The sequence below is a fragment of the Pantherophis guttatus genome, chromosome 1 (assembly GCF_059756535.1).
Source record: "Pantherophis guttatus breed Tessera chromosome 1, ASM5975653v1, whole genome shotgun sequence".
NCBI classification, from domain to species: Eukaryota; Metazoa; Chordata; class Lepidosauria; order Squamata; family Colubridae; genus Pantherophis; species Pantherophis guttatus.
Genome location: NC_142063.1, coordinates 75,519,944 through 75,540,285, shown reverse-complemented (window position 1 = coordinate 75,540,285; position 20,342 = coordinate 75,519,944). Strand labels below are relative to the sequence as shown.

Genomic DNA, 20,342 nt, shown 5'->3' with positions numbered 1-20,342 from the left:
TTGGTACAAACTTAGGCAAAACAAAGACTGACTAATTAGAAAAGAAGCAAAGCTTTTTATAAGTGGTGGCTGATTTCTGTTCTCCCCCTTTCCCATTATTGAGAATTGTGTATTGTTACACATCAAGAATCAGAACAGAGTATATGTTAGAGCAGTTTGGTGTTAAGTAAACTTGGTATAGATATGTTGAGAGATCTTCATCCACAATTCAGCTAGTTAGGATGGATTTCCAACAAATTGATGAGTATCTGCCAAGTAAAACTTTGAACTTTTGCCATACCTTTTCAGTTACACTTTAATCATTACTCCATAGCTCATTCCATAGCTTTTACTTTATTGTCTTTCATACATTTGTTCTTTATAATATATATTTTTGTATTTTTGATTTCTATATTTTCTCTGTAATCTTATTTCTATCTTAATATCCCTGCAATGATGCCGTACCTTAATTTATGAGGTCAAGTTTACTTGAATCAAACTAGGTAAAAGTAATATATGGTCTATTAAATCTTTATTCTCTTAATTTTGTATTCCCCTCTAAAGCTGTAATTTTTACTTTTCTATCTCCTATTTATATTCTTGACCTTTATATCCCAGTTGCTTCAATTCACTTCTGCTTTTATTTCCTACTTCTCATTTCCTTTATATTCCTTCCTTCTCTTGAGCCCCTGCTGATGCCTCTTTCCTACAACTCCAGCTTCTTGAATTCTGCCTGTATTCCTTCAACATATAATTCTATGAACTATAGAATCTTCTAGCTCCCTAGAATATTGTAGGTTCTAAATCTGCCCTTATCTTGATCGTGCCCTGGGCATACAAGTATCTGTCCTTGATCTTTCTTTGCTAGTGCCTTTGGGCCATTTTTTAGATGATTCATACCATCACTAATATATATCCCCCACAACATACATATATATTTAGTCAAAATACATCTTTTTTCTTTCTTTCTGCGGTTTCTGAAAGATGAAAACATAGCTACAACTTTAGAAAACACTCACTTCTAGGCTATGATTTTATTTATTCCAGTATAAACAGTTACAGAAAGTATAAATATATTGCTGACAATTCCATGATTGGACCGATCACTGCCCATGTAACATTACAAGATGATAGGAAAGGAACACAAAGGCAAGAAACATTCCCTGGGACACTACAAGGCTCCCCCCACCCCCCCAGTCCCATGCAGAAATTGAATGTTCTGTGAGAATGTAGGCAAACTAAAGGTATCAGATACTTTCAGAAGAACTGAAGGAGCCTATACACTGAAAATAGAGACATACTGAAAGAGTTACATTGCAGAGAGGCAGGTGGGACATCACAGTCTCTTGACTGACATAAAATTGCCCAATTTGGCTCCTTCCAGACAATTTGGACTTTCAATCCCATAATTCCCAGGCTACCCAAAAATTCTGGAAATCATTTGGAGAGCATCAAGTTGGGAAATATTCTTTGCAAATGGAAAAAGACATATTATGAATGGCTTAACAGTTGTTTTAAAGCATTAACAGCTGTTAGGTACCAATATAAATTACGAAAAACATCAGTCAGAATGTTAAGTTGAAGTAACTTCAAACAATGTCTGGAAAAGAGTAGCTGTCACCATGCCTACAAGAAAGCAATACTGTGCCAGTCCAAGAAGCATTATGTATGTAGGCAGGATCAGTATGCTTCCCATGAGGAATGAATAAAAAGTGAAGTATGAGTGTCAGAGTTGGCCCTGAAGGAAGCTATCAAAAGAAGCACAAAATTAAAATCAAATTGAGATTTTGGAAGGTCAAGTTAACACGTTGTTGAAGGAGCGAAGGTGGCTTATTGTCTCTCCTTTGAAAAAGGAGATAACACAGAATTCCTGGAAGAGGTGTGAAAAGTCAGATGTGTGAAAAGTCATGACAAAGATCTAGGTCTTCATTTGCCACCAATTCTGTAGGAGATTTTGTATCTATATGATGGGTTTCATCTCTAGATCATGTAACAGAACTGGTCCAGTGCTCCATCTTTTCACACCTACTGGATGAATTCTCTTAGGTCAACAGTTCATCAGCAGATCACACAAACCCTGGTTTAACTGATGAACGCCGGCAGTTGGGGCAACCTCGTGTTCCATTAGTTTGCAGGCACCTGCAGTGGAAAAGACAGTAGGGAATATCTTAGGCAGGAGTCTGAGTAATGTTCAATTTTACATTCCAAATCCTGATGGAGGAGGTCATGACTTTTTCTGCTGTGATTTCCTGCATTTTTCATTGAAGTGATTGTTTTAAATACTGTAATATATTCCTTAATATTTTAAGGCTATCTTATCTTTCTATTCCTATAAAGAAATGCAACATAAACAAATATAATTAAAATACATACTTGAAATGAACAATAATTGAAACAATGATAATTTAATTGGAATTCACTCATTTGAAATTATTTGAATTAACTGAGAAGCATTTCATTTTACTTGATTACTTCAAGAAGGGAACCAATAATATGAACATCATTTTAACTGCTGCTTTTTTGTGCTTTGAGGATATATTGAATATTGCTATATTTGGTCTCTTAAAGCTACAATATTTAGGTACTTACCTTTTTAAAAATTATTAATTATATCAGCAATAATGAACCTTCTGCCCTCTCTTCCACAATCCATTATACTATATATTCACAAGCTACTTGGGAATAACCCAGCTCTCTGTGTTTAGCAACATATATTGTTGCAATGCAGAATAAAATTTGATGAATGTTAATCTCTGATTGCAATAGGACTAGAATGATAATTTGTTCTGATTTTAAAGAGACTTAGTAACAAAGTACACTGGATCCAATTTATTTTCTTCTTGCATTAATTTTTTTTACCACATAAAAATAATCTGGTTAACACTGGAAAAAGAACCACTACTTTTTATCTGTACCTGTAATGTTTTCCTTTGATCCCAGGAAAAAAGAGAGGGTTGCAATTTGCAAAGTATTACTGTACAAGCACAAAACATCTGAACATTTTTTTCTGTAGGTAGTGTTGAAATGTGGCACTGGTGACTATTTGGTTGCCATGGTCTAGATCACTAACATGAAATTAACTTCTATCCCCAAGAGGAAAAAAATGTCTTGCTAAAATTAATGTCGAACTCTGCAGCCATTTACAGCCAAAATCAAGATTTTCACCTTATCTTCTTTAACCAGATTTATAAGAAGAGAAACTGATTTAGGTGACAGAAAACCTAGTAACTGAATGCATTTACTCTAATATACAATTTATCTCTTACATTCCTTAGGGTGATGTCTTGATCCAGCTGTTAATGCATGGTGAGGTGGCTACCCATCTTGAGAATTAAAATAGGCAGAGGATGGTTGCTCATAACATTCTCTTCTTATAAGGCAAAAGCCTCTGTAGGGCCACGTACAAGAATGAACTAAAGATTCCCTGTCCCTGAACTAGATTTTCCAAAGTGTTAATCTTCCTTCCTTCATTTCTCTCAACAGGCAATGATTAACATGTTAAGCAGTGAACATTCTTCTTAAGAGCATTTTGCCACACATCTGACTTTTAATTTTAAAGACAGTAGTTACTTGTTTCATTTTGTTGTTTGCCAAAACTGTTGCAGATCCCGTTTTCTTTACTGAAGAAGGCTGAACAGCTTTGCAACACTATGTGTTTTAGCTCATTCACTATTTGTCATGGCCAGGGCAACTTGTTTCCCAGAAATATTTTGGTTTTTGAATATTTGCAGTGCTATTTAGTGCACTCTAAAGTTAACCTCGCTGTCAGACCCTGGCTTCCAAAAGCACTCATCCATGAGTTCATTTGCTATTTTTCTTGTAATGTGGGCCCTGATAGCTCTGTTTACAAAAGGCTGTCCAAGTTATTCCTTTACTCAGGTTGAGTGCTCAGTTTGAAAAGAAAAACAGGATAAATATATCAACGCTTTTCTAGATCTCCTGCATCTATTTGATCTGCCAATGTGCATCGCTTCTCATGATACAGCAGTTAAATCTAAACAGACTATTTCTTACCATCAATTTTAGGCATTTTGTTTGAAGCAATTCTTCCAAACCAGAGGTAGATTCAGAATCTATTTATATTTTGCTTTTATGATTCTATATACCGTATTTTTTGGACTATAAAACACTCCGGACTATAAGAAGCACATTAGCTTTAGAGAAGGAAAACAAGAAAAAAAAAATTGGCCTCTGCCTCCTGTTGCCGCCGCCCGTTCGCCGCCACCACTGTTCGCTTGCTGCTGCTGCGGCCCATTCATCAGCTGATCAGCGCACCAACCCCCCCCGCCGCAATATTTGCTGTATAAGACGCACAGACATTTCCACCCACTTTGGGGGGGGGGAGTGCATTTTATAATCTGAAAAATACGGTATTTATTTCAGTTGAGGGGAGGGTAACACAGGTTATCAATTCTTAACAATGCTTTTTATGCACAGTACAAATTAAAACCTGAAGAAGGAATGACCCGAAAGCTTCCCATTAGGTCCACAGTTAATGCAGTTGAGTCTATGCCACCCTGATGCAACTTATTTTTTGACTGATAAGTATATGGTACTAGTTCTTGGTTTTTACCTGATTTTAGGATATCCTAAAGGTGATGCTTGGAAACTGATTCATATTTATGATGGCTGCAATATCCCAAAGTCATGTGACCTTCTGACAAACAGTCAATGGGGAAGCCAGATTCAGTTAATAACTGTATTACTAAGTTAACAACAATGCAGTGACTCACTTAACAACTGTGGTAAGAAAGGTTGTAAAATGGGACAAAAGTCGCTGAACAGCTGTCTCACTTAGTAACAGTAATTTTGGGCTCAATTGTTGTCATAAGTCGAGGACTACCTGGTACAGAAACGTACTCACCTTATCTTTCAACCCAATTCAATTGTTATGTGCATGGATTCTACATCCAGAAGAGGAAACGTTACATGTAGCTGATAATATTTCTCAAACCCTGCACATTCTGAATGTTCCAATACCAGAAGAACAAGAATGCCAGTGCTTGTTGTCTCCCTCTCTCTCTCATTACATATATGTAGTATGTGCATATACTACATATACAGGTTTTGTGTATGTAATAGTATTAAGTTTTCAGCTAAATTGTTTCTTCAAGTGCATATTTTAAATGGAAAGCACATTTGTTAACATCTCTGCAATTCTAGCTTGTTAGTTTTCTAGCTCTCAGCTTTCTAATGCATAGATGACTGAATGAGAAAGCACCAGGAAAAAAAGGGAATAATCGCAACACACATTCAACTCAATCACGTTGTGTAGCAAAGGACTGGACAACTTGTGATGTCTAATTAAATGCAGCTTCTGACCAAGTTAGAACATTCCACTGCATGCTTAATATATACCTGCTTTGTCTATTTTTGGATAGGCAGTGTAAACAGGGCTGCTGGCAAGTTGTTAACTACAGCTGATAACTGTGTTTGGCTCAATGGGTCATGAGTTTTGGGAGTCTGACTCTCAAGCTTGTTCCCCTGATTCTACCTCTAAGTAGACAGATATTATACCTAAGTCAGAACTCATTAAAATTGGATTGTAAGGATATAAGAAGCCAGCTAAGACATTGATAAAATAATGCATTCTTGAGAAGGAAATTTAAGTAGGAGATTAAAAATCGATTTTGGGAAAAGTATCCCAGCTTTCAAGGATAAAGGTTTCAGAGATAAGTTGTTGTTTCAATGGAGTGGTAGAAAGGGATTTTTAAAAATCATGAATGATAATACAGAACTTCCTTGTTTCATTCATTCTGGAGGAATTACATCCCCTTTTTTGCCTTTAGGGTTTTGCTTTCTCTTATTCCAGCATGGTTTGCATTCCCCCCCTTTTGCCCCTTACTTTAAATGGAAAACGTGGGAACAGGGCAATGCCTGGAGCTGGTGGTTCCTGTCACCAATGGATTCACCACACATGCCACAGTAGAGTTCCATTTCCTCAACACATTCGTGGAACTTCACCACGTGATTACGAAGTTCCCTCTGCTGACCCTTTGTGCGATAGATCCCTTCACAGAGGCAATGAACCTTCAGCAGGCAAAGCTGCAGAAAAGAGAAGACAAAGAAAAATAATCACATGAAGATAACATTATAAAGGAGGCACTCCATGGGCCCAGCTCATTCCTGGTTCCTGATTATCCAAAGCATGGCATCTTTTAAGTGTTTGAAATGTGATGTTTTCTCATCCCTTCTGCTGCTTTTTATTTTATTTAGCAGAAGCTCACCAACTGTCAGACAGATCCTTCTTTTCTTTGGCCATCTGTTGCCTCCTCTTCCCAAACTGCTTCTTACCATTCCTATTTGTACTTTGGGGGAAAATGGGTGATTTCACTCTTCATTTTATCTTATACATTCAGCAATCACTTTTTTTCAAAATCCTCCCTTCTGATGAGTTCCACGTGAATAATGCTAGCAACGTAGAATGTTTAGGGCTTGGATTTCTCAGTGCAAGAAATTTTGTGTGGATATCCCTGATACCACAAAAACCATAGGTTCGAATTGTTTCAGGATCTTTGGGTTAAGATATAGTCTTTCCTAGCATCATCTTTCCAAAGCCATAATTAAATACCCTACTGTTCAGAAGTCAGGAGCTGCAATTATTCCACTTTAGGAGATGCCCCACTACCCAGAATCAAAACATCTGATGCTAGCTTTCCATTCTGCTATGTAACCTTCATGGGAGAGCTATTTTTCTGATGAGTGACAGAACCTCATCAACAATGTCTAAAGGGTTGGAACACAAATATGGGCCATCACTGTTTATCCCTCCCTCATAATATTAGTGGGTTATTAATGATTCAACATAATATTTGGGTACGTAATTACATTTTCAAAATCTTGGAGGTCTGTTATCAGGCAGAATTATGACATACATAGATAAACAGAACTTACAGTTTATCATGGATATAGTAAAAAAAAAATGCAGATGGGACAACTTACTTTGTTTCCTAGTCCCTCTGCCAGCTCATGAGCCCTCTCAATATTTTCTAATGCCTGTAGAAAGCAGAACATACATGTATTTGAGTCAACTCCATAAAACTTTGGGCATTTTACAACATTAAGATAATTATCTTAATGATAATTAAGTTAATTAAAACAATAAAGCAGTATGAATGTAAGTCATGTGCATCCAGGGAAAAAAAACCAGACAAATAAAATCCTAGGACTTGATAACTATCCAAACCCAAGGCCTGGAGGAAAAGCCAGGTTTTCAAAGACATCTTGAACACGATCAGGGCAGGAGCCATGCAGATCTCAGGAAGGATGCTGTTTAAGAGTAAGTGCTACAACAATAAAAGGCTTGCTTCCTGGGTGCTAATAGACGACACTGTTTAACCAAAGGAAAGGTAGTCCATCAAGTAATCAGGCCCCATGCTACGAAGTGTTTATAGGTGAAGAGGGTGAGGTGCCAAGGTATGTAAGATGTCTTGAAATACGTGGTGGTTCTGAAGAACTTGTTGCTTGAATCTGTGATATGTACCTGAGGTTCAGAGGGTGCCAAGATAGGGAGAACTGCATTAACCTAATCCCTGGAAGTCTAGGTAATACAAAGGAAGATTTACTCCCTCTATTTTAGAATAGGTAAATAAATACTACACATATACAAAACTATTGTGTATATACTCTATAAAATATATACATAAATACATATACACATACACATGTACATGTACACAAAAGAACCAGTTTGCTGTAGTAATTAAAGACACTGGATTAAGAGCAAGAAGACAGGAATAGAAGCCAGATCAGGGGTGGGTTACTACCGGTTCGCCCTGGTTCAGGCAAACTGGTAGCAGCGGCGGGAGGCTCCACCCACCTACCCAGATTTCATCAAAAACGCATTGCGCATGCACAGAATATTCTGCGCATGCGCAGTTCTTCTGCACAGAACTTTGTGCCCCGCATGCGCACAAAGCAAGCACCTGCACGCTCCCAATAGCGAACCGGTAGTGCCGGGATTTGAATCCCACTACTGAGCCAGATGGGTCATTTTGTGTCAGTCACTCTCAGCCCTAGACCTGACAGTCAGCCCTAGGGATTTGAAAAGCATCCTGGAAGAAGAAATGTCAAACCACTTCCACAATGTTTCCAAGAAAACTGCCTATGTTTATGAAATTGCCAAGAGCCAAGATTACATGGTATCCAAATTATACATAACTATTTATATTTATGTATATATTATCAGTAGACTCTGGTCAGTGTACAAGTCATAGTTAATAACCCTAATAAATGTTAATAATGCTCTTCACATTAAACCAACTATAGCCCTAAAACTAGCTGGGTAGCCCACAGGTTCTCATTCTGGGCCTAAGACCTGCTGATAAGCAATGGTTTTTAGTGTCTTCTGCAATGTCAGAAAGGAAACGGCATGTATACTTCTGGGGTCAGCATATCTTATGAGAAAACAACTTTAAATTGATCATTTCTAGATGCTCAACTACAATGAGTAAATCATATTTGTTAAGGCAGCCCATGATGAATCCCAGCACTACTCCATTTATTCATTTTGCTTAAAGATAACTGTGTCACACAACTAGGGTATTCATTAAAAGGTACATTGGATAAACAGTTTTGAATACAAGCTGAACACTTGTTTCCTCGGTATGGATGTTACTATGTGGACAGCAAGATTGTCCATAGGAAAAAAAAAAACTTCGTGCATTTTAGAGCCCATTTTGGTGGCTCATAAAAATGCAAATGAATCTAATAGGCTGTAGTTTCAGCTTACTACTGACCTTGTCGAGGTCCTTTTGCATCAACCAGCACTTGGCTACACCAAGCAGCACCTGAACTTGTCCCAGACGGTTTCCAATCTCAGTCATGATGCTCATGGAGGAATCATAGCGGGGAAAAGCTGTCTGGGTTGTAAGAAAATGTGTCAGTTGCTGTCCACTACTGCTCTCAGGCAGCCTCTTTCATAGGAGAGGGTCATACCTGTACATCTGCACGGCTGCGGTGGATATCAGCAAAGCAGAGCAGGCACTGTGCTTGCAAAGGACGATCTCCATGCTGAAGGGCAGTCTTCATTGACTCCTAATAAGACAAGCTTTCAGAATTTTTTTTTTTTTTTTTTTTTTAATTTGATTTATATGCCGCCCTTCTCCGAAGACTCAGGGCGGCTTACAATGTGCTCAGCAATAGCCTTCATCCTTTTGTATATTTATACAAAGTCAGCTTATTGCCCCCACAAACTGGGTCCTCATTTCACCTACCTTAGAAAGGATGGAAGGCTGAGTCAACCTTGAGCCTTGGCGAGATTCGAACCCTGCAGTAATTGCAGGCAGCTGGTCTTAAGCAGCTTAATAACAGGGTGCCTTAAACCCTAGTACTACCAGGCTTGAGAATTTGAACTCAAGTTGAACTTCTATCACATACTAGGTTCTAAATTGTGACCTTGGGAAATGGGCGTCTGAATGAAGGAAAGGATGTCTTGTCCTATTCACAACCCACATTAAAGACAGCATTCCTTCTCCCAAATTGTTTTAACAAATTAAATGGTTGAAGGAAGAGGTAGGTTATGCAGCTTGGACCTTCCTCAAACAGTCAAAATACTTTGCCTTTGCTTCGGAGTTTATTGGGTTCCTTCGCAGTTCAAAAACCACTTTCTTCCACCAAAGAAAGTAATCTGTGTTCTTATTAAAAAATAGTGGTGTGTACTGATGTTTATAGATAAAGATGGCTTTCAATTTTTTTGCCCCATAATGGGGCTTTATAACCAAAAACAACTGTATTGACAGTGGATGCAGTTACTACAAGATGGCTGTAGTACAGCCAACAAAACACACCAAAAACTAATCGGTTTGCTGCAATAGTCTAAATAAAAAAGTGGTTTAAGCATAACTCAATGTGGTCAAATCTGCTTTCTTCAGAAAGTGATGCAACCCCTCCCCCAAAACTGGAGAGCCCTTTAACTTTACCAAGTAGACTTCCCCTACTCCAAAAACCTGTGCTTGTACCTCACAACATTCCATAGCATCTGGCAAGCGCCCCAGCTTTCGATAGGCTACGGCCATGTAGAACTGGCTCATTGCTCGGTACTTTAAACTCCAGCCCTTTCCATAATCATTCACCAGCTCTGCTGCCTTGCATGGGAAAAACAGAGCTTTTTCATAATCCTTGAAAAGAGAAGAAGAAGCAAGGAGTGAGGTTGAAAGGAAAGATACAGAAAGGCTGCAGAAATGATAAAAGGTATGATTGTTTAAATCTATGAAATCTTTTAAGCTGTTTTGACTGGTTTTGGTTTTTCTATGGTTAATGGTAGGATATAAATCCACCAAAGAATATTGTTTATGACAACTTGTAACCTAGATTGATTGCTTTAAAAATTATAGTGAAAAAAGCCATGGTTTCAACCTGCTTTTATAAGAAGCACTAACATGGAGTTTGGGAATGGTAAATTCTTTGGAATATAAGATTACCCCATTAATTATATTTTTCTGGTTAAAAAAAATGAACTGGTGATAGTACAGTAACACATGTACACATTCTGAAATGTGTAATGAGAGTTCAATATGGCAAGTTTCCACTAAGTAGGAAAACTAGTCTATATATCCTAAGTCTCTGTTAAGATAAGGCAAGTCCTCACACTTCATTTGAGTTCACAATAAGAAGATTGAAAAATGATTATTGTAAGTAAACTTATCCAAATTTATACCAAAATAAGCAATGTTAATGTTGAGGGCATGAATTTTCCTAGAAATAGCTAAATGCTTTAAATTTCATGTTAAAAACATTATCAAAATAAGGAATGTTCTCCAAGAACTTTACATACAGCAATATGTAATAGATATTAAGTTATACATTTGATAATCTTGTCTCACAAATGGATCCATAAGCATTAGCATAGAATAGGTTGTATGTTATCATATTATGTGATACTACTTTAAACTATAATAATATGAAAATGATTGTGTGATCAAATCCTTGAAATATCAGAAAAGCTTTCTCCTTTCTTACGTTTATTGTTAGACTGGTGAAAAATATACTGATATTTACTATGATTTCTCAGTGTTCTTTTGTTTCATATCCAAAAATAGACTGTAATAAAATAGAATGATAAAATTAGAAAAATAATATTTAAGTCTTTCCATTAGCTAAGCAACCTCTAATTTTCTGACAAATAATATGCATGTGCAAAATGGCAATCTGTGATACAACAATCTAACTTTTTCTGGAAGATTTCCCCTATCTAAATATGTGAGTTGAAACAATAGTTCCATTGAGGCAGGAGTTTACGAAGGGTTGTATCTAGGATCTTGTGTGGGCACCAAACTAATAGCCAAAATTCCACAATATTACAAAGCTACACAATATTTTCACGTTTTCCCTGATGTCTCAAAGATTTTAGATCATAATTCTAAAAAGTTGTGAAACTAAGCAAATTTGCAAGATTTCAGGCCTTACCTAATCAAAACATTATTTTTTATTTAATGTTGCCATCCCAGAGATACCATTTTAGAGGAGTCGTGTATGGCAGGGGTGGGCAACTGTGGCCCTTTTACAACCTGTGGACTTCAACTCCCAGAATTCCTGAGCTAGCTCGGCTATCTCAGGAATTCTGGGAGTTGAAGTCCACAGGTTGTAAAAGGGCCACAGTTGCCCACCCCTGGTATGGCATTGTTTCCCCAAACACCATGCACTTGAGCTCTGATTTATGTGATGGTCCTCACAAGCTTCAGATCACAAAGTTATGGTTCACAGAAAGAAAACAGGTGGAAACCCCTGCATTCTAGGTTCAATCTACCATCTGTACAATCCTCCAGACAGTTGGAAAAGTGTCTCCATTTCCTTTTCTTCCATCTGCATTTCTAAAACTTCTGATCTACATTTTCTTGTCATTTCTGCAATACTCACTTTGAGGTGTGTGTAGAAATTTCCTAGGCTGCAACAGACGCGACACTCAAGCATCTTGTCATCATTGTTGTGTGCATATCGTAGAGCTTTCTCAAAACACTCCAGAGCTTTTTGGAAGACACTGAGGCCAAGGTAGGCATTGCCCATGCTGAGGTTGACTTGGCCATTTAGTTGCAGGCCCAATGTTGTACCTCGCATGTTCAGGCAGGTCTTACAATAGGAGATGGTTTTGGGGAATTCGCAAAGCTTCTCGTTGCTCCGTGCCAAATTCAGGTAGCTCTCAGTAAGGTAGTCAGGATCCTCCAGTTCTCGGGCAGTGTCAATCTGCATGACTGCAAACTTTTAGCAAAAGAACATAACATTTAAGTAGAAACAAATCTAATCCTAAACTTCAGTCATAATGAATTTGTGTAATTTTATTGATTATTTATTTAATTTTATTGATTAATTTTTAAACAAGATTAAAACCAATACAAAAAAGAAACAAAGAAGATAAGAAAGTATAGTGAATAAGTAAAAGAAAATAGAAAAAAAAATAAAGAAGTGGCTTCTGATCTTTTGGGCAGCTGTTATAAAGGCATTTATATTTTACACTTTTTTTCTCTAAGGTTACTTCATAATTTCCTTCTTTCCAGAAGCTAACCATAAACCCATAAATCATAAATTCATTTTTTTAGTAAAAAGTTCAAAAGGGGTTTCCAATCACTGATAAATGTAATTATTCATCTCTCTCTAATCAAACTGGCTAATTTTGCCATCTCTGACACTTTCACCAACTATAATGAATTCAGAATGGAGCCAACCACAATATTCACATCAAGATAGACAATTGGATTTGGAGTTGACAATTGGAGTTGACAATTTGGACCTACTCTGTGGCAGACAAGGCTCAGGGTTACAAAACTTACCTTGTTTTTTTGCTATAAAGTAAATGGCGCCATGTGCAAAATAGTGGCTCAGGAAAGCAGTCAAATGCTAAGGAATGTCGTATCATATTTGCATATGCTTTGATTGTCTGCTTTTGGAAAAATAATCCAATTTTTAATAAAAAATTAAAAAGGATATGGTTGTTTTTCTTTTCACTTAAATGAAATTTAGAAATGATGAAAGGAAAATTGTGTAAGTAAGCTAAATAATATTACATTAAATAACCTGTTGTTTTTATTTCCTATTAATGTATTTTTACATACAGCCTTGTCTTGGTGATTTTGTTTTACTAATTTCTTTCTCTGCACATGTTCAAGAAAGAAATTAAATGGATCTGGGCTGCAGTTGCCTGGTACTCATACTGAGTAAAGCTACATCCACAGCCTCTGGATATTTAGGAGTCTCTCTTTCAGTATAAGCAATAAAATGCTTTTAAAACCAGTCTTCAATTAACTTCTGGCAGAAAACTGAAATGCTGACCTGTATGGAGAAGGTTCAGAAGAAGCTCCTTCCCCTTCCTCTAGACATTTCTAACCCTGATGAACAGTTTGTTTTGAAGACAAAGGGGAATCATATGAAAAGAGAGAAGAGTATTTCCAAAGTAGTATTTAACTCTTAATACTGTACTTAACAGTACAAAAGAAAAAGCAATTTCTTCTCTTTCCTAATATCCTATATAGATTAAAGTAAGCCTCACATATTTGCATTCTCAAACTGCATTTTATTTTCTTCCTACAGGCCTTCTAATGCCATTTTATCTCTTTTCATATCACAGTCAGCTTCTAGCTGATCTGTTCTTATCCTAGGACTCAGGGTGATTTACAGTTAGTGTTGCTATCATGTATGTATGTATGTATGTATGTATGTATGTATGCATGTATGCATGTATGCATGTATGTATGTATTAAGCTGTGATGGCACAGTGGTGCTGAAGGCTAACTTACTGCTTACTCCGGGAATTCGATTCTGACTGCCTCAAGGTTGATTTAGCCTTCCATCCTACTGAGGTTGGTAAAATGAGGACCCAGGCTGTTGGGGGCAATATGTTGACTATGTAAACCGCTTACAGAGGGCTGTAAAGCACTGTGAAGAAGTATGTAAGTCTAAATGCTATTGCTATATACTGTATGTATGTATGTATGTATGTATGTATGTATGTATGTATGTATGTATGTATGTGTTTTCTAATTAAGTGTTATTTTGTGGCAACTGCCCGGATAAACCCTTTAATCCTATAGATAAAACATATTCTGTAAATCAGTTCCTGAACAACAGGGCTGTACAAAGCATTCGAAACAGACATTTTGCATATAAGTTAGTACTAGCAGGGTACCTGTGTGCAACTAGCCATATTCTTTGGGATGTGTTTTGCAAAGGGCCTCTTTCAAATGCTTTGCACAGCACTTCTAAGCAAATCGTCTGTGATGAATTCTGCCAGAATAGACTAAAGAGCTAATTCAGCACAGAAAGTACTGTTATAACCAGAACTGTGGAGATATGGACTGAAATACTCAATTGGCAATGGAGTTCACAGAACAAATTTCACTTGAGTTCTTTGGAGGAAATCAGGATAAAAATAAATTATAATAATCGGAAAATCCCTTTCAGACCCCAATTTATTTGTTTTCCTTTGATTCCTACCATTTTAACCAAACTACTTTAATACGTTATCAATCTATATATATAAAAACGAAAACCACTCATGAAATCTCCAAAACCGTAAAGCCTACAAACTTGAAATTTGCCATGTATGTTCCTCTTGGCTTCTAGGTGCTCACTAAGAAAGGATTTTTCGAAATGACCATCAGAGCATTAGTATTTCCTATATTATTATAACACGCTCTGATGCTAATTAGTTAGACGTTCTACTCCCCCCTCCCAACTTGAAAATGACTCTGGAGAGAACGGGATAGCATAGGACAGGCTTCTGGGTGGCAAGGCTGAGGGAGAGAAGGGGATAGGATAGGAGAGGCTTCTGTGGGGCAAGGCTGAGGGAGAGAAGGGGATAGGATAGGGGAGGATTCTGTCAGGCAAGGCTGAGGGAGAGAAGGGAATAGGATAGGAGAGGTTTCTGTGGGGCAAGGCTGAGGGGAGAGAAGGGAATAGGATAGGAGAGGATTCTGTGGGGCAAGTCTGAGGGAGAGAAGGGGATAGGATTGGGGAGGATTCTGTGGGGCAAGTCTGAGGGAGAGAAGGGGATAGGATTGGGGAGGATTCTGTGGGGCAAGGCTGAGGGAGAGAAGGGGAGAGGAGAGGCCGATTGTAACTACTCATTAAGTTTCAAGCTGTAAGTGTTAATTTATCAAGCCCCATCACATAGTTTCGTAGCAAAGCATGGGTATCCAGCTAGTTTAAATCTTATAAAAGCTGTATAGATACTCTGAATATAGTCCCCTTCAAAACATCTGAAAGAATATCTACTTGCATATTGTGTTTTCAAAAACACCATCCATCCTAACAGTCTGGAGCCAGATCAACACATCAGGTTCAAACTCCTGTGAATTTATGGAACTTATATTACAATTTATGAACACGCAGATTTACTGACTTCAGCATTATATCTTTTTATTCCTCTCCCCAGTCTGCTTTTTGTAACATCTTATTAAAAAAGAGAGTGGAGGATTTTAAAAATGGGACTGAAAACCTAATAATACAAATTTGCAATCTAGAATGCTCCTCAAAATATCAATGGATGGATGAACTCTTCTTCCTTATAAAATATTTTTTTTCCTATCATCCAATCAGCAACTGGTATCAGCTGTTATAACAACACTCTAATCTTTTGTTCTATGCATGATCTCTCAGTTAGTTTAAAAAAATCTTCCCATAAACTGAAGAGTTAATGTTAGAAATATTTAGTCCAGGGGTGTCAAAACTCCCAGCCCACAGGACGGATGCGTTACATACTGGCCACGCCCACACCTGGTTTAACGAAGGGGGAAAAAGTCCCGATATGTCACATGACGCCTCCATGATGACATGAGTTTGACACCCCTGCTCTAGTCAGTCCCTCCAAAAGTAGTTGAACCTCTCTTTTTTGTTTAATGTTTATAGATCCCATTTGGATGTAGATTTAAATCCTAAACCCTGCTCTACAACCAAGTTACTACTACATCTGCAAGAAATATTGTTCCTCAATATTTCATCAAGGGGGCCATTAACACAAATATACCTTAACTGAAAGCCCACAGGCTTATCAGTCTTGATCCCTTAATAAACTTCTTAAAACCATTTGCAACCCAAATTGTCCAATACAAATATAGCAGTCTATATAATGTTTAATCAGATAATGGGTATATTTCTAAATGACAAATAGAGGTAGTCCTCGATTTATCACTACAACTGAGCTCAAAATTTCAGTTGCTAACCGAGACATTTGTTACGTGAATTTTGCCCCATTTTACGACCTTGCATGCCACCATTGCTAAATTAGTAATATGGTTGTTAAGTGAATCTGGCTTTCCCATTTATTTTACTAGTCAGAAGGTCACAAAAGGTGATCACATGACCCTAGGACACTGCAACCACATGGGGATGCTGCAATGGTCAAGTGAAAAATGGTCATAAGTTACTATTTTCAGTTCCATTGTAACTTCAAACAGTCACTAAATGAACTGTTGTAAGTCTGTACACTGTACAACACCAGTGGTGTTGGGGGATCAGAGTTCTAACTCAATACTACATTAGATTTTCCACAGGTTTCTCTTTCCTACTTTCCAGAAGATCTAAAGTTGCATCCACAAGATAATGAATCGAGAATAGAAAAATCGTAATTCACATCTCATCTCAACTCTGGATTTCTGGATTGCCTTGTAAAACTCCTCCTCACCCCTCAAACAGAAATAATAATTAAAAAGAAAAGACTTTTGGATTCAAGGCAACGTATATTGAAAATGATGACAGATTTCTGCAGTATTTACCCAAAAGTAAGAAGATCTCGAATTTAAGATCTTCCAAAGCAACATTTAATAGAAAACAACTTCTCAGCGCATCTATTCATTTATTAGATTTATATGCTACCCATCTCACTCTGAAAAGAGATCTGGGTGGCTTCTACGGCAATCATCACGTTGTGAAAGTAGTTATTTTGAACAGAAAAAAAGAGAATGTTCTATTCAAATAAATAATGCTGAAAAATCTAATGATGTGCCATTTGGAAGCTACCTTCACTAGTATAAACTATGTGTTTGTGTACACACACACACACCTGCACACACATATATGGTACTGTTTAATCTACAGTTATTTTATACAGTTGACAATTCTACAAAATTAAGGAGAGCCACAGAATACGGCATCTCAGCTTTGCAAAACCACACAACCCTCAGGTACATATGCAAATGGCTAACACTGTAATACCCAACATACTTAATTCCAATACTTAAACTTTTAGATTGCTCATTAGGTCTAGGACTGCAGGTGAAAATGCAGAGTGGCAATTTTCAAAGGCAAGAATTTGGCAGGGCTTCAGGATCTGCAATTTTAAAAGAATCCCAATGTCAAACAGCTATGTTTACTGTTTGATTGTGGCTGAACTGTAAGCTGGAGCCCTGCTTTTCTACCCACCATCCTCTCCGTAACATAGCAAGAGAAAAAGACATGCAGCCAATCAGAATGCTTTACCTTTAACATATCTTTGTACCGGCCCATCTCCGAGTGAGCAGTGATGAGGCATCCCAGAACTCGAAACCTGCCAGCTGCATCTGTGCTCTTTTCCAAAACCCGCAACCAGACTTGAAGGGCCTTTTCTGTCTGACTGGACTGATACAATTGGAGTCCTTTTTCTATCTGCTGCTTGGTCTGGTCCTGTCCCATCTTCTTTGTGCTCCGGAGCTGCATATACCAACTTGTCGGAAGAGCAGACCTGTCGGCGTGGCTGTTTAGATGGGCTAAAAGAAACAATTACAGTGAAGTTGGTGCTAAAACAGGAGGATGGACTGCATGGTGCCAAAGCTCAGGGCCCACCGGAATCTCAGATGGCTCAGCCTGGAGGAATGTCAATCGGAGATGAGAAAGAAAGGCCCACCCAAATGTTAAAGCAACCACCCTGATCTTCTAGAATAGCATCCTCGGTGCTGCTATCCTACCAGAGCTTTCTACAACCCAGGCCACAAACAAAGTGGAAGACAAGAAAAGCACAGTGAGGAAAGCAGGAAAGAGCCTAAGTGGCTGGAGTGAAATTCAATCGGAATGGACCCTCCCAAGCCCCTCCCTTCCATTGGGGACAGCTGTGCCCGCCAATCCTTGCCATGTGATCTCACAGGAATGTCAGACTTGGTAACCCCCAAGGTCAGAAAGCAAGCCGGAGGAACCAATCTCCTTCCCTCTACGCTGCCTTTATATAAATACATCAGAGAGGCCAAAGGGATCCTTTCTTCAATGAGTTCATGTATAGTGGCAAACGCAAAATGAAGGGAGGTTGTAGATGACGTTTCAGAGCTTTAAAAGGAAAAAACTTTTCTTTAACCAATTAACAGGAAAAAAAAATAATTACTAGAATTATTTCTAGTGGGATGGTCACTAGAGCTAGAAACGTACATTTTATGTACAGTATTTTATTTCAGTTTTGACAATCTGATTTTTGTTATATAAATAGAATGCTATATGACTGTTAAAAATGCAAAAAGGAACAATAAAAAACAACCAGGAGATTGTTCTATCTACTTTACAAGGAAAGTTGAAACCGCTGGGAGATTTTTAGTTAAGAAACTACTTTTGGGAGACCATGACAGAGATAAATAATGGTTTGAGAGAGAGAGAAGAAAAAAGAAGAAAGCAGGCTGTTTCTTGGCAACAGAGGATTGGGGGAAGAAAGAGGAACAGCTGAAGGACTCCTGCTTGTCAATTTTCATTATTCTAGCTTAAAGTATTTCCGCTGTTCTCTCACTGTCAAGTCATCTGCCAGTTCTCATCCTAAAACCACATCCTAGCATGGTGTATCTTACTCTATATCTTACTCTATAATGTGAAAGAAAAAAAAGTGTGCCATTTCCTTAAGACAACATTTATTCCAACGGCTGGACTGTAATCAGCTCTTTCTGAAAATGTGGGCCCGAAGAACATTGTTTTCAGAATGAAAGAGGCTGTGTGAGAAGCTAGATACTTTATGGATACTTCATTGCTATTTCTGATTTCTTTGGGGGAACAGAATGTGCAGAAATGAACATAGGAATATATGAAACATGGAAGCATAAAAGAAGAAAATGAAAAGGGAACTAGGAAGAAATTTTTAAAAAGGGAGCTATGACAAACATTGACACATGGAATGGGAGGAATTAGAATTAAGAGTAATATTCTTACAGCATCTTAGAATCTACTAGCAGATTTACAAGCCACTGTGACTTACTAGGCATTTTCTGGATAAAATTGCTCATGTGAATTGGACACATCATGGGCAGAAACCAATGAGGTGACTGAGGCAATCTCTTGTGAAGTCACCTGGCATTCTTTTGAACCCTTGGAAGCCAAGGAAATGGACATTGCATTGTATTAGCTCAGTCTCCTTGGGGGTTTTATTGGAAATATCAGAAAAAGAACAGGCAACTATTGCCAGATATGCAGCTCTACTTCTGGGTTGAGCAGGAGCCCCAGTGAGAATCCCAATCTGGTGTATGGAAGCTGTGAGGGACTCAATGGAATGAAACAGATTCAATTTAAATCACAAGCAAAAAAAAAAAAAAAATAGCCGTAGGTCCAGAAGTCATCTGGCTTCATGTCAGTTTCAACACTGATTTTAGATTGGGTCAAACTCCATCAGATGGAACACTGGGTTTCTCCTGGAATCAAGATCCTGTTTGAAAGCAAATACAAACATGGACAGCAAGACCTTTACCGAGTTTCATTTGGTACACCAACCATCTTTGCTTGTGGAATGTGAGACCTGCATAACAGTCAATCAAAGCCTTATCAGTTCACACTTGATTACTATAATGTGTTCTACTTGGAGCTGATCTTTAAAATGTAGGGAAATTACAATTGTTTAAAAATCTGTCTATGGATGAAAATTATTTTAGCAAAGTAGCAGCTATGCTATGATATGACACTAGTTATTAAAAGCTTTCAAAGTACAAAATGCTGGGGATGACCTATACCTGTGGTTTATGGCTTGTATCCTTATTACCTTCGTGACAGTGTACTTTTTGATTCTGCCCATACTGAGAAGGGATGCTGCTGTAGCTCTAAGGAAGAATAAGATAACTGCCCATTTTTTGAGGAATGGGATCCTTCTCGGCCAGATTTACAAAGCGGTTGTTAGATACAATGCTGTCAAGTGCAAGCAGCCGAATCCACACATGTAGAGTTCAAGCTAACTACTTTATTATATTCTGCCTATTATACAGTAATCTCCTCAGATTGCTTGCCTTCTCTTGGGAACTGATAGATAAGATTCCATGGAACCTGGGAGGGGCGTAGTGGTGTCAGTCCTGGTTCTCTAGTGCAACCTCACCCAATCTTTTGGGCACTAGGGACCAGTTCCATGGAGGTTTTTCCATGCTGCCTGTACCCCGCTTTCTTTGCAGCCCGATTTCTGCCATGCTGTGGCTCAGTGCTGGTCCATGGATTGGGGTTAGGGACCCCTG

At 38.0% G+C, this 20,342-nt stretch overlaps 1 protein-coding gene across 2 annotated transcripts; it reads right to left on the bottom strand.

Annotated features, from left to right (window-relative positions):
* Positions 1 to 982: 982 nt before the first annotated feature.
* Positions 983 to 20,129, bottom strand: RAPSN (receptor associated protein of the synapse). Of its 2 annotated transcripts, none has more exons than XM_060687542.2 (8): positions 17,386 to 20,129; positions 11,836 to 12,174; positions 9,939 to 10,097; positions 8,917 to 9,015; positions 8,718 to 8,840; positions 6,922 to 6,975; positions 5,825 to 6,024; positions 983 to 2,118 (listed from the first exon to the last, which is right to left on the bottom strand). In XM_060687542.2, the coding sequence occupies exons 1-8, from the start codon at positions 17,599 to 17,601 to the stop codon at positions 2,046 to 2,048; spliced, it is 1,263 nt and encodes a 420-aa protein (XP_060543525.1). In that variant the 5' UTR covers positions 17,602 to 20,129; the 3' UTR covers positions 983 to 2,045. The 2 variants fall into 2 exon arrangements, with proteins under 2 accessions (XP_060543525.1, XP_087738964.1); XM_087882838.1 differs by having other exon boundaries at positions 11,836 to 12,159; positions 17,386 to 17,901.
* Positions 20,130 to 20,342: the final 213 nt, after the last annotated feature.

Coding starts and splice junctions, on each gene's coding strand:
- RAPSN (XM_060687542.2), bottom strand. CDS start 17,601: ATGCAGCTCCGGAGCACAAAGAAGATGGGACAGGACCAGACCAAGCAG. Junction 12,175..17,385: donor GGTACAAAGATATGTTAAAG/GTAAAGCATTCT, acceptor TTTTGCTAAAAG/TTTGCAGTCATGCAGATTGA. Junction 6,025..6,921: donor CAGAGGGACTAGGAAACAAA/GTAAGTTGTCCC, acceptor TCTTTTCTGCAG/CTTTGCCTGCTGAAGGTTCA.